At 42.2% G+C, this 21,026-nt stretch overlaps 1 protein-coding gene across 2 annotated transcripts in view; it reads left to right on the forward strand.

Annotated features, from left to right (window-relative positions):
* Window positions 1-19,914, forward strand: part of TSHR (thyroid stimulating hormone receptor) — an 89,033-nt gene extending 69,119 nt beyond the window's left edge. For both annotated transcript variants that reach the window (XM_076345226.1, XM_076345227.1), the window contains 3 exons: window positions 2,823-2,900; window positions 12,517-12,705; window positions 14,887-19,914. In XM_076345226.1, coding sequence (XP_076201341.1) covers window positions 2,823-2,900; window positions 12,517-12,705; window positions 14,887-16,297 — 1,678 coding nt within the window. In that variant the 3' untranslated portion in view covers window positions 16,298-19,914. The remainder of the gene's footprint in view (window positions 1-2,822; window positions 2,901-12,516; window positions 12,706-14,886) is intronic.
* The last annotated feature ends 1,112 nt before the right edge of the window (window positions 19,915-21,026 follow it).

Raw genomic sequence — 21,026 nt, forward strand, 5'->3', positions numbered from 1 at the left:
AGCAAAAGCCGCGCACGCAAACAAAGCAAAACAAGGAATTCATTCACTACTTCCCATCGGCAGGCAGGTGTTCGGCCATCCCCAGGAAAGCAGGGCTCCATCACATGTAACGGTTACTTGGGAAGACAAATGCCATCACTCCGAACGTCCCCCCTTTCCTTCTTCCTCCCCCAGCTTTATATGCTGAGCATGACGTCATATGGTATGGAACATCCCTTTGGTCAGTTGGGGCCAGCTGTCCCAGCTGTGTCCCCTCCCAACTCCTTGTGCGCCCCCAGCCTACTCACTGGTGGGGTGGTGTAAGCACTGCTCAGCAATAACTAAAACACCTCTGTGTTATCAACACTGTTTGCAGCATGAATCCAAAACACAGCCCCATACTAGCTACTATGAAGAAAATTAATTCTATCCCAGCCAAAAGCACACAGTTCCTCTTCCTCCTTCTGCAGGACCTGAGCTACTTATACTATTGCAGTCTGTGGACCCTGTCGTTGCTCCTAGACTGCAGCCTCATGCTTTAATCTGTGGTTTGCTACTGGGGCCATTAGACTTTACCTTTTCCACTATGCAGAAAATTGATAAAATTTATAAATGGGATAGTCACAGGTGCTACGAGTCTCTTCTGCCTAGGCACCATGTCCTTCAGGGCCTTTATAGCATTGATCATTTTGCCATCATTTCATCAAGGGGAACATACATTCCCCTTGACAACATTCCTTGGCAATTTTCTGTGTTCTCCTCCTTAATGGGTTGCATTGCATTTCTGCCCTGAAGCGCGGTCCTGCAGTTGTATCATCCCCTTTGCTGCCGTGGTTCAAACTTCTCTCAGAGGTCTTTTCTCATCATAGTACAGAAACAAAATGCTTGGACTGTTTTGTCTCCTTACTTATGTAGTGCCCCTCAGCCAAGAGAGCTAGATGGTCCTCCATCCTCTTCCAGGGACTACAATGTTTGGTAAATGATTCTTAATCCCATCACAAGATTTCAATTTCCACCTAAGTTAAGTTAAAAAGCATGACTAGGTTTGATGCCTGCAAGCTGTCTCTCTTGTAAACATTGTGACAGAAGTTGACTGAACTAAGTAAAAACACCACCTAGGGTTCAATTGCTGGCTTAGGGAAAGAATTATACAGTAATTATTATACAGTAGTATCCATGTTTACATACACACACACACACATATATATGTACATATGTATATATCACAACATAATCTTCGGTCTCTTTTAATTGCTCAGCTAATTCAGCATATTCCTGTCTGTGTGTTTAGGAGATCTAGCTGCTTGTAACTGCAGTCCTCCTCCCTCCTGGCTAATCAGTAGGAACTACCTCGTCAAGGAAATTAACATGCCTGTTGCATTTTGTGAAGTACTTTTTAGCTGGACAATTGTTCCAAATCCACATTTTTAATCTAACTCTATGTCAAATATACCCAACTAATACACACAAGCTGGCACCATATGCATAAAAATAATGCTTATTTTTCCATTTTATCACGTTCTGTGTACCTCTGCTCTTCACAGAATGTCATAAAATGTGCTCAGTGCCATACGTCCACTGTGACTCTGGCAGAAAAGCAGGATGCCTGTGCTTCTGCTGCTCCTGCAGGTTTTTTTAATTTATGCTTTCTCTTTGTACAGCTGCAATTGTGGAACTACTGAAGCCAATTATTTCTCCCAAGTCTTTCCACAAAAAACATAAATTCTATTAGGCCATTGAGAACAAAAGTCTCGGACAGGAATGCATAGCCTCTCTAAAGCAATTTGGAACTTGACTGAATTACCTGCAATAATAATCCATGTATTTATAAGTTTCTCAAATGACAGTTTCAGACCATGGTAAACAGGAATCCAGCTAAAAAAAAAAAAAAATCAAGATTCATTCTAGATCAGTCACTTTTAAATCTAAAACCACAGAACTGAATTTAACATTGATTGTTCCACTTGGGTTATGTTAATTTTTTGAGTGTTCAGTAGCCTTATATTGCCTGTCTTTAATCATGTACCTTTAACTCAACTCTCTAAATTCCCTACTTCCTGAATCCACACTTTCGTATATGTCAGTTTCCAGAGTGATGGGAATTAATGTTGGTCCTTGTTTACATCAATCGTGTAATGATAGGAGAAATTTGCAGCATTCCATATTTCAGGAAAGTGTTGGATACTCAGGAAATTGATCACGGTTTTCCCAAGACTTTAGAATTTTTTTTTTTACATAAGTTTTATATTTTTTCCTTCAGATTTATCCTCCCTCTCACTCCTTCTCTTGCTCTTCTTATAACAAAACTTCATTCTTAACTGTTGACCTGTATATGGGAGCCTCCACTTGGCTATGGAGATTTTAAAACATTTAAAAATTTTATTACTGAACTCAAAACAAGGAGGGAATTATTTCACGTTTTTTCATGATGTGTTCCTGTAAGTATCATGTAATTCCCCATACCTCATTCTGATGAAAGCAAAACAATCTATTTCACCTCATCCTCACACATATTTACCTGAAGATACAGCGTGTATGCATGTGTCTTTATGTGTATGACAGAGAGAGAAAAGGAATTTGGAGCAAAGCTAATTTATTTTGCTAATTTATTTATTTATTATTTGTTGAGGAATTTAATTTATTTTCAAAATGGCAAACCTGTATTTTGTTCCTTGGGTACACAGAAAATGAAGTAACTGATTATGCTTCAGTATGTTGTCGGGATAGGATGGCCCTTATAGATACTGCTTTTGTAAATCTGTTTAGACAAGTAAACTGAAGATCTTCTTCCTTAACCTATGGATAACTATTTCCAGATCACTGTGGTTTTTTTGTTTCTGCAGCTATCTGCACAAGAACAAATACCTGGAAGTTATCAGTGACGATGCATTTCTGGGAGTGCACAGTGGACCAACTCTACTGTGAGTAGGAGAAAATGAAGTAGAGAAAGCTTTAAAAATAATACTGTTTTAGGTTGCGCTTTCTTTCCAACCATTACTAGCAGCAGAGCAGCAGGGATGGGAATGGCATGTTTACAAAAAGAATATCAGCAACAAAAGCTGTGCTTCAGGGAACTGATTTAAGAAATGCTTGCATCTTGCATTAGAAGTACTGGTCCTACCAATTTTTCTTCTGAAAGATTCTGTACTACAATCTGTCTTATGACTGTACAATTGTAGTACAATTGTAATACAAACTAAGGACTCTAGTAGCACACATGCAAAGGAAATTGAAACAGAGATTAAAAAATAATTTTAGACAGAATAAAGTTACTTCTGGTGCTGTCTTTTCTTCTTTCTCATGTAATTTGATTTCCAGTCTGATTTTATAGTCCTCCAGAGAAGTCTTCACTAAAATTAGGAATCACAATACAGAATGAAACAAAAAACTTTAAGAAGTTTAAGAAGCTTAAGAAGAATCATATTCCTTGACTCAAATCATCTAGCATGTAGCGTAGTGCATAGGACTGATCACAGGGAGAACTGAAGTGCTGAAAGTGGGATTCCCTCCTCCACTGCAAAACCAGATGGTGCCGGCAATGCTCACTCCATGTAAGAATCAGTTTTACTTTCTGCTCTTCAGGAAACAGCATATTTATATCAGAATAAAGTTGTATTGTTCACAGAAGGAATCCTAGTAGCTAGCTATAATAACGAAAAGGTGCAGAAGACATTATTTTTCTCCCAGAATCTTCCCAACTCCAGAAAATCAGGCTGGCTACCAGTGACATAGCAATCTACAGTAGAAGTTGTATTGGTCATAACCACTTTATGCTACGAAGAGTTGCGTCCCTGCTGTGCAAAGCTGCAACAGACTTTTGATGGCAAGGTCATCATCAAATCTCTGGTTCTCTCTGTTCCCTGCATCTCAAGCCAGATGCATTGCAAGGCCTGCGTGTGAATGGTAGCCTGTCTTCTGCTTCAGTCATCTAAATTACTTTGTCTTGTGGGGTGAAGAGAAAGATCTGGCTGAGGGCCCACCTTTCAGAGCCACATTATGGCTCCACTTCACTCTCTACCACAAGGTCCACTGGAGTTATTAGCAGAGTCCTTGGGAACAGGGTTCGAGACCAGTTCTGGGGAGTATCAGGTTTTCCTTTCACTGGCTTGAGGGGAGAGAGAAGCACAGACCGTTCATGGAGTCATACTTCTGAAGCAGACACCTTAAATAATTGGACATTGAAGGGGCAGTCCATAATAATCAGTCATTCCAACAGCAATTCATGCCAAACCACTCCTGTCACATGGGGGTGATATTTTGTCTGTTTCCTAAAGTCATCCTCACTTTCCCAGTGGCACCTGATGCATCACCAGCTACCCCCTTTTGGAGCAGCTCAGAAAGACAGAGCTGGGAAGCACCAATGCAGTCATCCTCACAAGGACATGCAGGCCAGCTCTTCCTCCCCTTCCCTCATTGTTTTCATTCCCCTTCCCTCTGCAAAAAGCTGCTGCAGGACTACATAGGTCAGTAGGGATGTTATGTCACAACCTTCTCACCTCAAGTCTGCAGCTCTGGCTGCCAGCTGGTGGGCCATCCCACCCAGCGCTTCTCTCCGGGGGTTCTGCAAAGGGAGGAAACTAGTCCAGGCCTCTTCATTTGAAGTTGCAAAGTCACTGAGATGCAGGTGTGTATGAGAAGAATATGTAAAGGCAGTTACACACTGCACCATGTCCCTCAAGACACTGCCAAGGACTAACATGCCTACTCTTTTTTTTTCTTATCACTGAATCACCTGCGGGATAAACTTCAGTTGTGCCATGAGTGGCCAGATCCTGAGACAGCAGTGAGAAGGTAGTGTTTTCTGACCATGTCTTAAAAATTATACATTCTGGATAAGAAAAGCACAATCAAGGCCCCGGTCCATCAGGAGGAGAACTGGCCATCTAGGCAGAGCAAAAGAGGGTGTTCTGGAAGCAGAAGGCTTTGAGATAAAGACAGTTTAATAATTAAAAAAAGGATGGGGAAAAAAACAACGGGGGGGGGGGGGGGGGGATGGACCAAACCAAACCCAAGAAAAACAAGTGATGCAACAAAAACAATTGCTTACCACCAACGAACTGATGCCCAGCCAGTCCCCAAGTGACGACAGCCCTGGCAAACTTCCACCCAGTTTTTATTGCTGAGCATGACGTCATATGGTCTGGGATATCCCTTTGGTCAGTTGGGGTCAGCTGTCCCAGCTGTGTCCCCTCCCAACTCCTTGTGCACCCCCCAGCCTGCTCGTGGGCGGGGCAGGATGAGAAGCAGAACAGGCCTTGACTCTGTGTCAGCACTGCTCAGCAGTAACTAAAACATCCCTGTGTTATCAACACCGTTTTCAGCACAAATCCAAAACATAGCCCCATACTAGCTACTATGAAGAAATTTAACTCTATGCCAGACAAAACCAGTACAGAAGGGTGCAACATATTATTAATTTTTAATCTAATGTAATTTTAATAGCAGCTTCAGGGACTTCTGTTACCCATAGATAACCAGGAATTATGGTGCATGTGTGATGTAGGAAGGGTTTGTTATAAAGCGAGATATCTTGGAGCAACAATTTAGAGCAGAATCCTTCCACCTGAACAGATCTCTTAGTTGACCTTCAGGAACTAGAACTATTTTAACAGAAACAAAATAGTTTCTGAAACTCCCACATATGCACTGCCTTAAGAAGGCTGAAGTCAAAATGAATGAAAATTGAGTGGAACCCTACTGTTTATTGTTGTGTCATGTCAATGGCCAGTAACATCTCCCACAGGAGACAGAAATGTGCCTGCAATTGGTGCTTTATTACATCCCCTCCCACTGTACCATCAAGACTAATTAATGAGTTAATTATAGAGAGACCAGAGATTTGTTAACTTGCATAATAGCCTGAGAAGTCTGACCAGTACGGCCCTTCAATATCCCCCTTGGGCAGTGTAAATGACTTGGCTTATTTTAATAAATAATTTGTTAAGCCATTTTTGGTTCAGGCATCTAGCTGTTGTTAGCTGGCATGGGAATTTGTGGACATTGCATCTTCCTCAAAAAGAAAATTCCACTTACAGTACTGAAAATTAACTCTATGGAAAATTATTGCCAGAAGATAAATATTCCTTTTTCTGGGGCAATGAATGGCATTGCTTACAGTGGGAGCAGTATGAAAAAAAAAAAAGGAACATTTATGGAGCTCAAAAAAGAGACTCTCTGTCTTGCCTCCCCACCAAGCTGGCAGAACTCATGGTCTCTGGAGTTCCCTTTATGCACTCTTGAAGTGGGGTAAGAATTTACAGTTGATGGAACGTCTGCCCCACAGATCTATCATTTACTGTTTTTTTTTCTGATCAGGGTTTCATCAGCAACAGCAACTTAGAGGTTGAAATACTGACCTTGGATCCACCCTAATGGGGTAATTTCTTCCATTTTGGCTTTAAAGAAAACCAATGGGAAAGATTTAACTCCAAAGAATTGTGCCTGGCTATATGTATGTTGTGTGAATTTGGCCATGCTCTCAGACCACCTAGTTAGATGGTATATTTAAGTAGGTATTAAAAGGTTAGGTAATTTTTTTAAAAAAATTGCAGTTTATAATAGCAGAGGAAGTGGGGAGTGTGATCACTGAATAGAGGAGAACAGATGCCAATAATTCTGATTCCTTTGTCACTGCTGTCTATTCACATGTATGTGGATGTATACAGATTGCTCCCTTCAGAAAACTATTTTAACAGTATAATGACAGTACACTGCTCTTCACCTGAAAATGAAATCTTGGCTAGGATTCAGTGACTCAGTGGACCTGATTTACTAAATGCATCAACAAGAGCTGCTGCCTAGAGCACAAGTTCATCAGAGTACAACAAAAATATAATCAGGCTTATTGTTCAATTAGCTTTTGCAAAACATACAATCCAAATTCAAAACATTACTAACTGTTGCACAAGACACATGTGAGTAATTAATTATCTTTAGAAAGCAGAAGTGCTCTTTAAAGCATCATTTGCCAATCTAGGAAAGGGTCCTACCTTAGGAGGTTCTGTTCTGTTCCTGCCACTGGGCACAAGCAAGTTTTTGAGCAACCTCTTTTATAGTCACTTCAATTTGAGACACATTCTCTTGACAAGTCTACCTCTTGCCCATTCTCTTGTGTTTCTTTAAGTGAGCCAGCTATAACTTAGCGGTAGTAGCAAGACACTCTTCTATGCAATGTAAACATTGCTGTGTTTAAATAACATCTTAGTTACCGATATTATTAGATATTAATGAGGCTGACGTAAGTGCAGCCAGTTCCCATTTTTCTGAGCAGCCCAAAATCAAGACTGATCGTACAATGATACAGAACAAAGAAATAATTTAGGAAAATGTGTCTTCTGTATGAATGCAGACACAGATACTATAGTCTGGCAAACTCCAACTGCTTGGATTCACGTTGCTTTGAAGATTAGTAATTATTATTTAAAACCTTTTCAATCCTATGCTTTCTAGTTTGAAGACAGCTGCTATGCTGCTTGAAGCAGATCGTGAATCTGAATAGAGAATTGTCAAGACTGGATTTGTAAGGTAAAAAATTCCTATCAGTCCCACACTTTCCTCTGGCCAGTTGACACACACTTTGTTGCTAACAAATTGTGGGCCTAGGTAGGGTAACTAAGAAGTTATCTTCCATTGGGAGACAAATTATCACCAGACTCCCAGGAAGCTTTTCCATTTGCAATAGCAGCGGTACAGAGAGGTCACAAGACCACTTGGTGGCAGACACCATACCGTCAGTTTAGGGGCTTACCACGCTGGGGATTTTGGAAACTTCCAAACTTCTGAGCTATTGTGCTTAATATGGCCCATGGACGGGACCAACCATCTGCTGTTAGCTCTGCAATGAGATTAATCCTGAGTCAACTAGAACTTCAAGGCAGCTGTGCCTGTATCTTCTCTAGTTTTGGGCCCCTCACTACAAGAAGGATGTTGAGGTGCTGGAGCATGTCCAGAGAAGGGCAACGAGTCTGGTGAGGGGTCTGGAGAACAAGTCTTCTGAGGAGCGGCTGAGGGAACTGGGGTTCTTTAGCCTGGAGAAAAGGAGGCTGAGGGGAGACCTCATCGCTCTCTACAACTACCTGAAAGGAGGTTGTAGCGAGGTGGGTGTCGGTCTCTTCTCCCAAGTAACTAGCGATAGGACGAGAGGAAATGGCCTCAAGTTGCGCCAGGGGAGGTTTAGATTGGATGTGAGGAAAAATTTCTTCACTGAAAGGGTTGTCGAGCATTGGAAGAGGCTGCCCAGGGAAGTGGTTGAGTCCCCATCCCTGGAGGTATTTAAAAGACGAGTAGATGAGGCGCTTAGGGACATGGTTTAGTGGGTGGTGGTGTTGGGTTGATGGTTGGACTCGATGATCTTAGAGGTCTTTTCCAACCTCAGTGATTCTATGATTCTATGATTCTCCCCAAGTCCCTCAGTTTAAAACAAGCAGAGTTTTTGAAAATAAAAACTGCAATACCTAACTGCTTAAATACACACCCATATACACATACATAAAAAAATTCAAAGGACTCGGTAAGATAGAACAGAAATGACGTAGTCTTACAACTAATTCTTCCAAGCCCTTTCTTCTCACTGAACAGATCTTTCAGACTTTCTAACATCACTTGATAACACTCTTTGAGTTGCCGCAGACTTTGCACGTTCCCCTCTGCTCCCTGGGAGATTGTTTCCACCACCTGAGTCCTGGGCTGGCTGCTCCCTTCTGCTTGCAGCTCTCCAGGAGCTGCAGCTCCCCCCGCCGAGCACCCAGTGCCCCGGAGAGGCTCCACTCTGTGGCTGCTTCCAAGGCACAAGCCCTTGTCTCCCAGGATGTTCCTCCTGACCCAGTCATTTCTGATGGGAACGTGTCGCAACTGTGAATAAAACCAAAACAAAAAGGGTTATTGTCCTTCTAGTTACCTTGTTATTTGGCCTGCACAATGAACCATGGCACTGTCTTTCACAATTTAATGATGCAATTTTGTGAAAAGATTATACCTTTTCTCATTTTTAAGTCTCTTGCCTCACATTCTTAGGTGCCCCAAAACTCATCTCAGAAGAGTGAATAATCATTCCCTATCACCTTCTTCACACTATGCATGGCATCCTACTGCTTCCAGTCCTAGCTTTTCCCAAGAGAAAAGTCCTTATCTACTCCTTATTTCTTCATATAGGAACAATTTGATACTTTTAATCATCCTTGTTGTAGCTTTCTGTGCTCTTATTGTAAACTGCATATAGTATTTATAGCACTGCATGTAGTATTTAAGATGCAGTCAGATTTATAAAGTGAAGTTTTTCTGTTCTATTTTCTGTTTCTTTCCTAAAAATTGTTGGCATTCTATTTCCCTTCAACATTACTGAATAGCACTGACCTGACATTTGCAGAGGACTCCAAGATCTTTCCAGAGTGCTAGGTAAATTAAACCCCATTGTCATCCGTATACAGTTAAGATTGCTTTTTCCTAAATGCACTTTACATTCATCAATATTGAATCATGTCAATTATTTTACTGCTCAGTCACTTAGTATTGCAGGATCCTTCTGCTTCTTTCGACAATCAGCTTTAGCTTTCACTACCTTGTATTACTTTGTGTCAGAAACAAGCATTGTCTCCAGATCGTTTATGAATATTTCAGTAGTACCAGCACTAGCCTAGCCTCTGTGGGCCTCTGCTGCAATGATGTGTATATTCAGATACCAGTTCATTTTCCATTCTTCCTCTAGCATAAAAACTTATCATCTGTTCCCAAGCTTTTCCCTCACTCTTTTATTTTTTTAATTAATCTAGGAGAGCCATTCCCCTTGTCACATAACAGCTCAGTTACCTCAACAGCCCTTGATACCTGATTTTGTCAAGGCTTTTCAGAAATCACAGTTCATGGTACAAACAGGATCATCTTTCTCCATATGCTTGTGCCAGAACATCTTCAAAGAACTCCCAAGAGTTTGTGAGGTGTCACTTCCCTTCCAAAAAGCCTTAGCACCTCCCATCACACAGCATTTAACCATGTTCCCTTCCTGCAGGTAGCTGCCACCACCATGAGGACTTGATGGAGACCCATGGGGGTTGCTGAAAGGCCAGCCTTGTCTTGGTAAGATCTAGTCCAAGATCTAGTTTACCAAGATGTTTTGCTTCAGAAGGAGAGCTCTATAACATGAGGAAATTAGTGGGAAAAAAAAAAGGAGCAGGCCACTAAGTTGATTAAGGGACTGGAGCACCTGTCATAGCAGGATAGGCTGCGGGAGTTGGAAATGTTTAGTCTGGAGAAGACAAGAGCCAAGGGAATCATCAATGTGTATAAATACTTGAAAGGGGAAGGGGGGGGTGTCATGGAGGCTCATGTAGTCAAATTAGGCAGGTGATAGATTAAAAAATAAACTTTATTTAAACCAACATTGTTTAGCAGAAAACTAACTAGAAATGAGGCTTCAACACTCCGACAACATCAGTAAACCACAGGTTCAGGATGGTGTACGAGGGATTAATACTGCACAGCCAGCTTTAGAAATGAGGATCCAAAATGTGCACAATCACTCACCTATAAGATGAGGGCTCTCAACCTCGAGGAGATTCCTTGGGCAGCGTCCTGACCCAAGGGGTGAGTCTCCAACTGCAGACCCGCTGCTCCGAGGAGGACCGGCTCAACTTGCCCTCCAGCAGGGCTCCATTTATACCCTAGTTGAGTCTGATCTGTGGTCAATTCTAATTGGATGAGGGCCTTGACTTTCTTACCCCTCGCCCAAGATGTATATGTGACCATAATTACTGGCCCGAAGTGTGTGTGTGAGGGTCAGCACTCGCCACCGTAAGGGTGCGAAAGTAAGGGCGTGAAAAGGATGGATGCAGTGGTCTTAATGCCCCCAGTGTTTTATCAGGGCAGGTGCACCTGCCACAGCGGGGAACTGGGAAGACGGAGCCAGGGTCTCCTCAGTGGTGTCCAGTGACAGGACAAGAGGCAACAGGCACAAACTGAAATACAGGAAAGTCCATTTCAACATAAGAAAAAACTTCTTTATTGCAAGGGCGGTCGAATTCTGGAACATGTTGCCTAGAGAGGCTGTGGAGTCTCCAATCCTGGAGATACCGAGAAGTCAACAGGACACATCCTTGCCCCATCCCTGGAAACATTCCAGGTCAGGTTGGACGGGGCTCTGAGCCACCTGATCTAGTTGAAGATGTCCCTGCCCACGGCAGGGGGGTTGGCCCAGATGACCTTTAGAGGTCCCTTCCAACCCAAACTATTCTATGATTCTATGACACAGCTCTGAGCAACCTGCTCGAGGTGACCCTGCTTTGAGCAGGGAGGTCAAACCGGATGACCTGGAAGCTCAACTATTCTGTGATTCTTTAAAAGATAAAATGATAGCAGGCAGCATTCAGACTCTTCTAAGTGTAGAAACATATACTACTTATCAAAAAGGACTCCAGAAGAACAAAAAAGAAGTTTAAGTGGTTGAAATCAGCTAGTTGTGACATATTTAAATATGTATGATAGCAAAGAAGCTATCAGAAGTAAAAAAACCCTCCTACAGAAAGGGGAAGCAATTTCTAACTCAATTTAAAAAGAAATACAAGCAAATCAAAAGAAAAAAAAAAGGCAGAGCAAAACCAAGTGTTTTAGAAGCAATTTGTTTAAAGCATAAAATTAGTAATAATTTTCTTTTAGGTGCAAGAAACCAGTGAGTGGGTGAGACTTCTAGAGGGATAAGAACAGCACTCTTGGGAAACAATGCGTAGAAAAAAGCTGAATTGTTTATTATTTATTATTAGGGTGTTCATGATGGAAGTGCTCAAACAATGTTCCTACACTAGAACTTTTTTTACAGGTTTACTTCTTTACAGAGTATAACTCTGAGAAAACATCTTGACTTCAAGTGTCAGTAGAAGAGGTTTTGGGACAAAAGAAAAAATGAGTGGAAAACACTAGCAGGACCAGATGACATTCACCTGGCAGTTCTAAAGGAAATCTACCTCCCCCACAAACTGTGCAACGTATCTGCTGAGGTGGACTCAGTACCAGAGAAATACAAACATAATACTAAATTTTCTGAGAGTTTCAGGATGGACTGAGATAGAAGATTTTAATTTCAGTTTATGAAGAACATTGTTTTAGTAATTACAATGCTTTCTATTGATGTATCCCAATAGGTTAAAATTAGTCTAAAGAATTCTAAAGGAAAATAGCTCTTCCAATGGAAGAAGTGATTTCTTTAAAGAATTTTTAATTTTGCATATGCATTTGTATCTGGTTGGCTTTAAAGTCCATATTCTTTATGGACTTAAATAGTCTTTATTGTCCATATTCTGCACTATGACACATTAAAGATAAGAGCTTTAAAACAGAGAGAAAATCACAGGAGGAACCCATATCCTACTTGAATTTGAATGGTATTAGAACCTAGCAAAGTGATATGAAAACCCCACCCCCTCTGGATTTGATTTTTGCTGTAGAATTCTATGAAACTCTTAAATTACTGTGAGAATCTGAAAAAATTCTGATCCTGTCACTGGGTATTCTGACATTTGTCTTTTTCTTCCGTTTTCTTCGTTTACCTAGGGATGTCTCCAGAACAGCCATTGCTAACCTTCCAGCCAAAGGACTGGAAAGCCTTAAAGAACTAATTGCCAAAAATACGTGGACTTTAAAGAAATTACCAGCTGTAAAGGTATTTCTTCAGCTAATGCGAGCTGACCTATCATATCCAAGTCACTGCTGTGCTTTCAAGAGCTGGAAAAAAACCAGTGGGTGAGTTTCACCGACTTGCATTCAATTTTAGAGTATATAAGTGAAGACAATGTTTTAGTATTAATATAAAATTATATCTATTGGCACTTTTGTGACCATTTTTTCTAGGTATAGAGGACATTCTTTGAAACAGAGATTACAATTTCAAACTGACAGAAGAAAGAATTTTTGATACAACAATTTGTAGGACCTTTTGCAACAGCTCCTCCTTTTGTTGAGCCCAGAATTAAAGGGAAAAAAAAGAAAAGGGTAATATGCTATAACACAGAATGTGCTGTAGCAAGGACTGGAAAAAAGTTTTGGAGGGGTTATAGCCTCATGTCTCCTATGTTTTCTAACTGAAAAGCTCAGAATAAATGATTCTGTAATAACCTTGTAGACAGATTATTTCAAATTCCATTTCGGCAGGATTTCTGGCCTCCCATCAGAACAGGTGCCGATAGCTTTTGGAAAGAAAAAAATACATTTATAGATGTCCTGATACAACACAGCGACTCATCTGCTGGGGGGAGGGAGGGAGGATGACTTACTGTGATTAGCAGCAGAATTTCACTGCAGAATGCAAATCCATTGTAAATTTCTCCAAAGTTTAATAAGGTTTAGACAATTCTCATCCAGGCCAGCCCCTGATTTAGGAAGACAGCCCCAGTCTTCAATATTGCAGTATTTGTGGTTGGAATGCATAGTATATTAAAAATAAGCTATGATGAGTATATGAATTATTCAATAATAAACTCACAAAGCAATAACATTCACAATTACAGTGGACTGGGAAAGTGTCGTGGTTTAACCCCAGCTGGCAACCAAGCACCACACAGCCGCTCGCTCACTCCCCCACCCCCGCTGGGATGGGGGAGAGAATCAGAAGAGTAAAAGTGAGAACACTTGTGGGTTGAGATAAGAACAGTTTAATAATTGAAATAAAATAAAAATAATAATTAATAATAATAAATTGTAATGAAAAGGAAAACAACAAAAAGAGAGAGAAATAAAACCCAAGAAAGACAAGCGATGCAAATGAAAAACAATTGCTCACCACCCGCCAACCGATGCCCAGCCAGTCCCCAAGCAGCTGCTCCCTGGCCAACTCCCCCCAGTGTATATACTGAGCATGACGTCACATGGTATGGAATATCCCTTTGGCCAGTTGGGGTCAGCTGTCCTGGCTGTGCCCCCTCCCGGCTTCTTGTGCACCTCCAGCCTTCTCAGTCGGTAGAGCATGGGAAGCTGGAAAGTCCTTGACTAGCGTAAGCACTACTGAGCAACAGCTAAAACATCAGTGTGTTATCAACATTATTCTCATCCTAAACCCAAAACACAGCACTGCACCAGCTACTAGGAAGGAAATTAACTCTATGCCAGCCGAAACCAGGGCAAAAAGTGAGGACAGAAATAAAACAGAGTGGAGAGATTCAAAACCTGGACAGCAAGAATGTGCAGAAAGAACCCAGCACAATCTAATGACTGAAAGAAAAAAGTATTTGCATGTCTATCAGTAGAGATGAAAATTTCTCAGACTGAATTGTATGCAATCTCAAATTATAAGCAATCTCGAATTCTACACACCTGGAAATGAGAAACGCTAAAGGTTATGTGACAGTGGATCACAGTGATCAAAAAATTTGATGCCAAACTGTAATTTTTTTCCTAGTAAAAAGTATGAACAATTTTCAACTACAAATACAGGTGCATCACACCATGAGATACAGGATTCCCAACCACTACACTGCTAGTTAGCTGTAAAGCAGCTACAGGAAATACACAGAATAGAAATATTTTAATGGACATTCTGGGAGAAATTGATTTGTGAGCAAAAATGAAAAGGAAAGTAATACTTGTGTGTATTATCTAAGAAGTTATAAACAGCAAATAGAAGTCTTATTACCTACTAAGAATGTAGGTCCCAAGAAGGAAGAGGGATTATGGATGCTGAACAAGCCAAATTACTACTGGGGATAGCTGATAGCAACAGAGAAAGGAAAAATAGAGTTTAAAAAAAGCCCAGAAATGCTCAAGCTTATTGTTCACTATACATTCTGTTAACAGAAATATATCCGATCACATTTTTATAGCTACGTTTTCATTCACAGTAATCTGCTTTTGAAGTGTTCCCTTTGTTTACTCGCTGTACTCCAGTCAGACTGTAAATGCCACTGGTGATTTCCCCCTCTACTCTTTCAGAATCCTGGAGTATCTGACGTGTAACCAGAGCGGCAGTCACAGCTTTCGTAAAAGAAGAGCAGTCAAAGCTCTCAGAAGCCCATTTTACAAAGATTATGCTGAAGAATACACAGACCACACCGATACTGTTTATGACAAAAACACCAAGTTCACTAATTTTCATGAAAATTCACATTATTACATTTTTTTGGAAGAGCACGGAGAAGGAAATCTTGGGTTTGGCCAAGAGCTCAAGAACCCTCAAATGGAAGATGTCCAGACCTTTGATAGTCATTATGACTATCCTGTCTGTGGAGGCAATGAAGACGTAATATGCACTCCAGAGCCTGATGAGTTTAATCCCTGTGAGGATATAATGGGCTATCAATTTCTGAGGATCGTGGTGTGGTTTGTGAACCTGCTGGCCATCCTAGGTAACATTTTCGTCCTTTTCATCCTTCTCACCAGCCATTATAAACTGACTGTACCACGCTTTCTGATGTGTAACTTGGCCTTTGCTGATTTTTGCATGGGGTTATACCTCCTCCTGATCGCTTCAGTGGATCTCTACACCAGGTCAGAGTACTATAACCACGCTATAGAGTGGCAGACTGGGCCTGGTTGCAACACAGCTGGCTTTTTCACAGTCTTTGCTAGTGAACTTTCTGTATACACACTGACTGTGATCACCCTGGAGCGCTGGTATGCCATCACTTTTGCCATGCGCCCGGATCGAAAGATTCGCCTCCGGCATGCCTTGGTTATCATGCTGGGAGGGTGGCTCTCGTGCTTTCTTCTTGCCCTTTTGCCACTGGTTGGTGTCAGCAGCTATAGCAAAGTCAGCATCTGCTTGCCTATGGACACTGAAACACCGGTGGCTGAAGCCTACGTTGTCTTCGTTTTAATATGTAACATTATTGCTTTTGTCATCATTTGTGCCTGCTACATAAAAATCTATGTAACTGTGCGAAACCCTCAGTACAAGTCAGGGGACAAAGACACCAAAATTGCCAAGCGGATGGCTGTGTTGATTTTCACTGACTTTCTGTGCATGGCTCCCATCTCTTTCCATGCTTTATCTGCCATTATGAACAAACCATTGATAACTGTCACCAATTCCAAGATTTTGCTGGTACTCTTCTACCCACTCAATTCTTGTGCCAACCCCTTTCTTTATGCTATTTTCACCAAAGCTTTCCGAAGAGATGTGTTTATCCTGCTAAGCAAGTTTGGTATATGTGAGCATCAGGCTCAAGTCTACAGAGGTCAGACAATCTCAGCCAAAAACAGCAGCGGTTCTTATGGGCAGAGAATCAGCCAAGGGATAGGTCAGATTCTTACAAGCATTCAAGACCCAGTCAACGATTACCTTCCTGCCGTGACAATGCAGAACCAAATTCTCGTGGAAGAATGCAAGCAAACTGAGCTATAACACCTCAAAGTATCACAGCCACAATCTGGTCAAGAGGTGGTTGTGCATACAGTGAATCGAGTAAGAAGATAACGTATTATCCATATCCTTTTTCCCTAGCCTATCCTTTGTGATGTCTGAAAGTACCTTCAGAATGGTCGTCTTTTAGACAAGTCACTCATTTGAACCTCTTGTCTCACACTCTTACCAGTGCAGGTCAAAAGATACTATTCTGATGATACTGCTGGAAGTAGATGTGAACGCTCTATCTGAATAGGAAAATTAATATATATAAACTCAGCAAATATGAAATATACCCTCATCTCAAAAATTTAAGGAAGCAGGAGACCAAGCATAAAACTTGGGAGTACTTGTATGACTAAAAAAAGGACATAAAGGTTTATAATTAAAACGAGATTAAAAAAAAAAATTAAAGGTTGAAGTTCTCAAATGCCAACTGCCTATGTGTCAAAAGGTTCAATTGGTTTTCTAACAGCAAATTTCTAAAACTTCCACCAGGGCCTAAAATGGAACAGATTCCTTCTGCTTCTGCCATCCTGATCTAAAAACGAAGCTAGTCTTTTGTTTGCAGTTCTTGGTTTAGTTGAGTGAGGTGGGAAAAGAAGCTTCTTCATATTGCCTTTATAGCGGTAAAAGGCAAATGTCATTGATTTTGCAGCTGTTCATAAGATAACAGGTAAGAAACATTAGGGCATTTGTCTTTGTGTGCTGCAAAAGTTCCGTCGCTATCACACTCTCACTTCTTGATAAACCTACTTAGGAGACGGTTTAGTTTGAATTTGTTTTGAAGACCAGTCTACCCGGTCAAGTTAATGACGTTTGTATTTTTTTGATGGCCGAAACTTAAGATTGTATTAAATTTTCTCCCAATTATCCATTCTGTACCTGACTCCAGTACTGTTTAATCTGAGCATGTTTATTACTTTGGACACCCTGTAACTACTGCTTTCTCACCACTACTGCTATCCCTACTTACCCCTCTCTTACAGGGCTAGAATGATTTTCCTTTTAGCACTTGCAGCACTTTGAGCTGCCTCAAATCTACACTTAGACAAAGGGAGTGGATCGTGCCTTCAGGTTACTTCATGCCCTTCAGTTACTGAATTGAAGGCTAACCGCTAGCTCCTCCAACATGTTTTAAGAACATCTCTCCATCTTGGAGTGAGATCTGTTATCTGACTTATGTAACGTCTGCAGTACAACTACATAAACCACACGGTTAGCTTCTGGTTGGCCATAGCCTGTCTGTAGATTAGACACATACTCTCCACACTGTGCTTAGGGAAATTCAAGCTCAGACACAAGGAACAACCCAGAGTCTTTTGCTCCAGTGAAGTACTAAAGCATTCTTCTGCCATACCCGCTGCTAGAAGAGGCCAGACCAAGATCAAGCGTGGCTGTGCTCAGTTCATCCATACATCACGAACAAATGAACCGCGCGGCCTGTCGCTCTACATCTCCTGCAGACATCAGGACTCAGGGTAGGAGCTGCTCTGCACCAGCTTGCTTGTTAACACTTGTGTGGCCTGAGTGCCTGGTTTGGACAGCAGGATCAGACCTGTTCTCAGCCAACTGTAGAGACTAGCTCTGTAGGACTGCTACCAAGATTGCAATTGATCATTTCACCCATCTATTTGGAAGGCTTACCATGAGAATGGAGAATATTGGGTGAATCTTTGCCTTCAGGTAGGTATTTTAAAGTTCATTTTGTAATATCTATACTGTTTTTAATGGAATTATAGTCTTTGAGGAACTGTAATTAAATTGAACAGACAATAGTCAGGTCTTTTATAATGTGGGTTAGTAGTATCTAGAAAAAAGTAATGGTAGAGGCCTTCGAACTGCTAGCTACTACAGTTGGAAATTGCATGGCTGCAAATGCCATGTACATAATCCACTTCAAACTCAATTTGATTCCATATGCCCGATTATAAATGAAGGCTGCTTCAGTGAGCAGAAATAAGGGCCTAGATTCACCAACTCTGCGAGATGGTCTCATAAAAAAAACATTCTGTCATTGTGAATGCCATTAAAAATCTACAATATTGCATTATAGATTAATTTAGCTGTCTATTTTGGGGGGAGGGGCATGCTTCCATTTTTGGTTAATTCTCAGCAAACTTTGAAACCAAAACTGCTGAAAGCCATGCAAATAATAATTTATGACCTCTTCTTCTGTGATCTGGACACACCCAGTGTTAGTCAGAAACATAAAGGTAGTTTCTTAAGTGTGCAGATCAGCAAAATTTCGTACTCTTGAAACGGCTGCATTTGGAACGCTCTGGCCATGTCTGGGAGCCCCATACAAAATGCATTATGTTGAGATGCAACCCCTGCCCCTGGGTTCTGTCACCCTTCTGATACTGGAATAATCATTAAAGGGAGAAAAAGTTTCCTGAGTGCCTTTATTTAGTATCTCATCAGCAGCTAAGACAATCAAGTCCTAAATGGACAAACGGTACATTTATGCTACAGACTTCCTAGATACTAGTGTACCAGTGGAAAAGAAAATCCAAGCTTGAATCATATACTTTTTCAGAAAGAGAGGAAAGACTAAATCAACATTTATTTTAGAAGTGCTTTTAAAAGTAACACGGATCACTTATTTCAAAGCTAGGTTTGAAATAGGAGGTTGCTGGAGTGTGTGGAAGGTAACTTACAGACACAGCTGGTGAGGGAGCCAACTAGGGAAGGCACCCTGCTGGACCTGTTGTTTGTGAACAGAGAAAGACTTGTGGGTGATGTGATGGTTGGAGGCCGTCTTGGGCATAGCAATCACGAAATGACAGAGTTTTTGATTCTTGGAGAAGTAAGGAGGGGGGTCAGCAGAACTGCTACCTTGGACTTCTGGAGGGCAGACTTTGGCCTGTTTAGGACGCTGGTTGAGAGAGTCCCTTGGGAGGCAGTCCTGAAGGGCAAAGGAGTCCAGGAAGGCTGGACATTCTTCAAGAAGGAAATCTTAAAGACGCAGGAGCAGGCTGTCCCCATGTGCCAGAAGACGAGCTGGCAGGGAAGAAGACCAGCCTGGCTGAACAGAGAGCTTTGGCTGGAACTGAGGAAAAAAAGGAAAGTTTATGACCTTTGGACGAAGGAGCAGGCCACTCAGGAGGACTACAAGGATGTTGTGATGTTACGCAGGGAGAAAATCAGAAGGGCCAAAGCCCGACTAGAACTTAATCTGGCTACTGCCGTAAAAGACAATAAAAAAGGTTTCTATAAATACATTAGCAACAAAAGGAAAGCTAAGGAGAATCTCCGTCCTTTATTGGACGCGGGGGGAAACACAGTGACAAAGGATGAGGAAAAGGCTGAGGTACTTAATGCCTTCTTTGCCTCAGTCTTTAACAGTAAGACCCGTTGTTCTCCAGGTACCCAGCCCCCTGCGTTGGAAGACAGGGACGGGGAGCAGAATGGAGCCCCCATAATCCAAGGGGAAATGGTTAGCGACCTGCTACACCACTTAGACACACACAAGTCTATGGGGCTGGATGGGATCCACCCAAGGGTACTGAGGGAGCTGGTGGAAGTGCTCACCAAGCCACTTTCCATCATTTATCAGCAGTCCTGGCTAACCGGGGAGGTCCCAGTTGACTGGAGGTTAGCAAATGTGACACCCATCTACAAGAAGGGCCGGAAGGAGGATCCGGGCAACTACAGGCCTGTCAGCCTGACCTCGGTGCCAGGGAAGGTAATGGAGCAGGTCATCTTGAGCGCCATTCACATGGCACATACAGGACAACCAGGTGATCAGGCCCAGTCAGCATGGGTTTATGAAGGGCAGGTCCTGCTTGACCAACCTGATCTCCTTCTGTGACAAGGTGACCTGCTTAGTGGATGAGGGAAAGGCTGTGGATGTGGTCTACCTGGACTTCAGTAAAGCCTTTGACACCGTTTCCCACAGCATTCCCCTGGAGAAACTGGCTGCTCATGGCTTGGACAGGCGTACTCTTCGCTGGGTAAAAAACTGGCTGGATGGCCAGGCCCAAAGAGTTGTGATGAATGGAGTTACATCCAGTTGGCAGCCGGTCACGAGCGGTGTTCCCCAGGGCTCAGTTTTGGGGCCAGTTCTGTTTAATATCTTTATCAATGATCTGGATGAGGGGATCGAGTGCATCCTCAGTAAGTTTGCAGACGACACCAAGTTGGGTGGGAGTGTTGAGTGGCTGGAAAGCTGCCTGTCGGAAAAGGACCTGGGGGTGCTGGTCGACAGCTGGCTGAACATGAGCCGGCAGTGTGCCCAGGCAGCCAAGAAGGCCAATGGCATCCTGGCCTGTATCAGAAATAGTGTGGCCAGCAGGAGTAGGGAAGGGATCGTGCCCCTGTACTTGGTACTGGTGAGGCCGCACCTCAAACACCGTGTTTAGTTTTGGGCCCCTCACTACAAGAAGGACATCGAGGTGCTGGAGCGTGTCCAGAGAAGGGCAACGAAGCTGGTGAAGGGTCTAGAGCACAAGTCCTATGAGGAGCAGCTGAGGGAACTGGGGTTGTTTAGCCTGGAGAAAAGGAGGCTGAGGGGAGACCTCATCGCTCTCTACAACTACCTGAAAGGAGGTTGTAGCGAGGTGGGTGTTGGTCTCTTCTCCCAAGCAACAAGCGGTAGGACGAGAGGAAATGGCCTCAAGTTGCACCATGGGAGGTTTAGATTGGATATTAGGCAAAATTTCTTCACTGAAAGGGTTGTCGAGCATTGGAACAGGCTGCCCAGGGAAGTGGTGGAGTCACTATCCCT

This window comes from Aptenodytes patagonicus, chromosome 7 (assembly GCF_965638725.1).
Source record: "Aptenodytes patagonicus chromosome 7, bAptPat1.pri.cur, whole genome shotgun sequence".
In the NCBI taxonomy this organism is placed as follows: domain Eukaryota; kingdom Metazoa; phylum Chordata; class Aves; order Sphenisciformes; family Spheniscidae; genus Aptenodytes; species Aptenodytes patagonicus.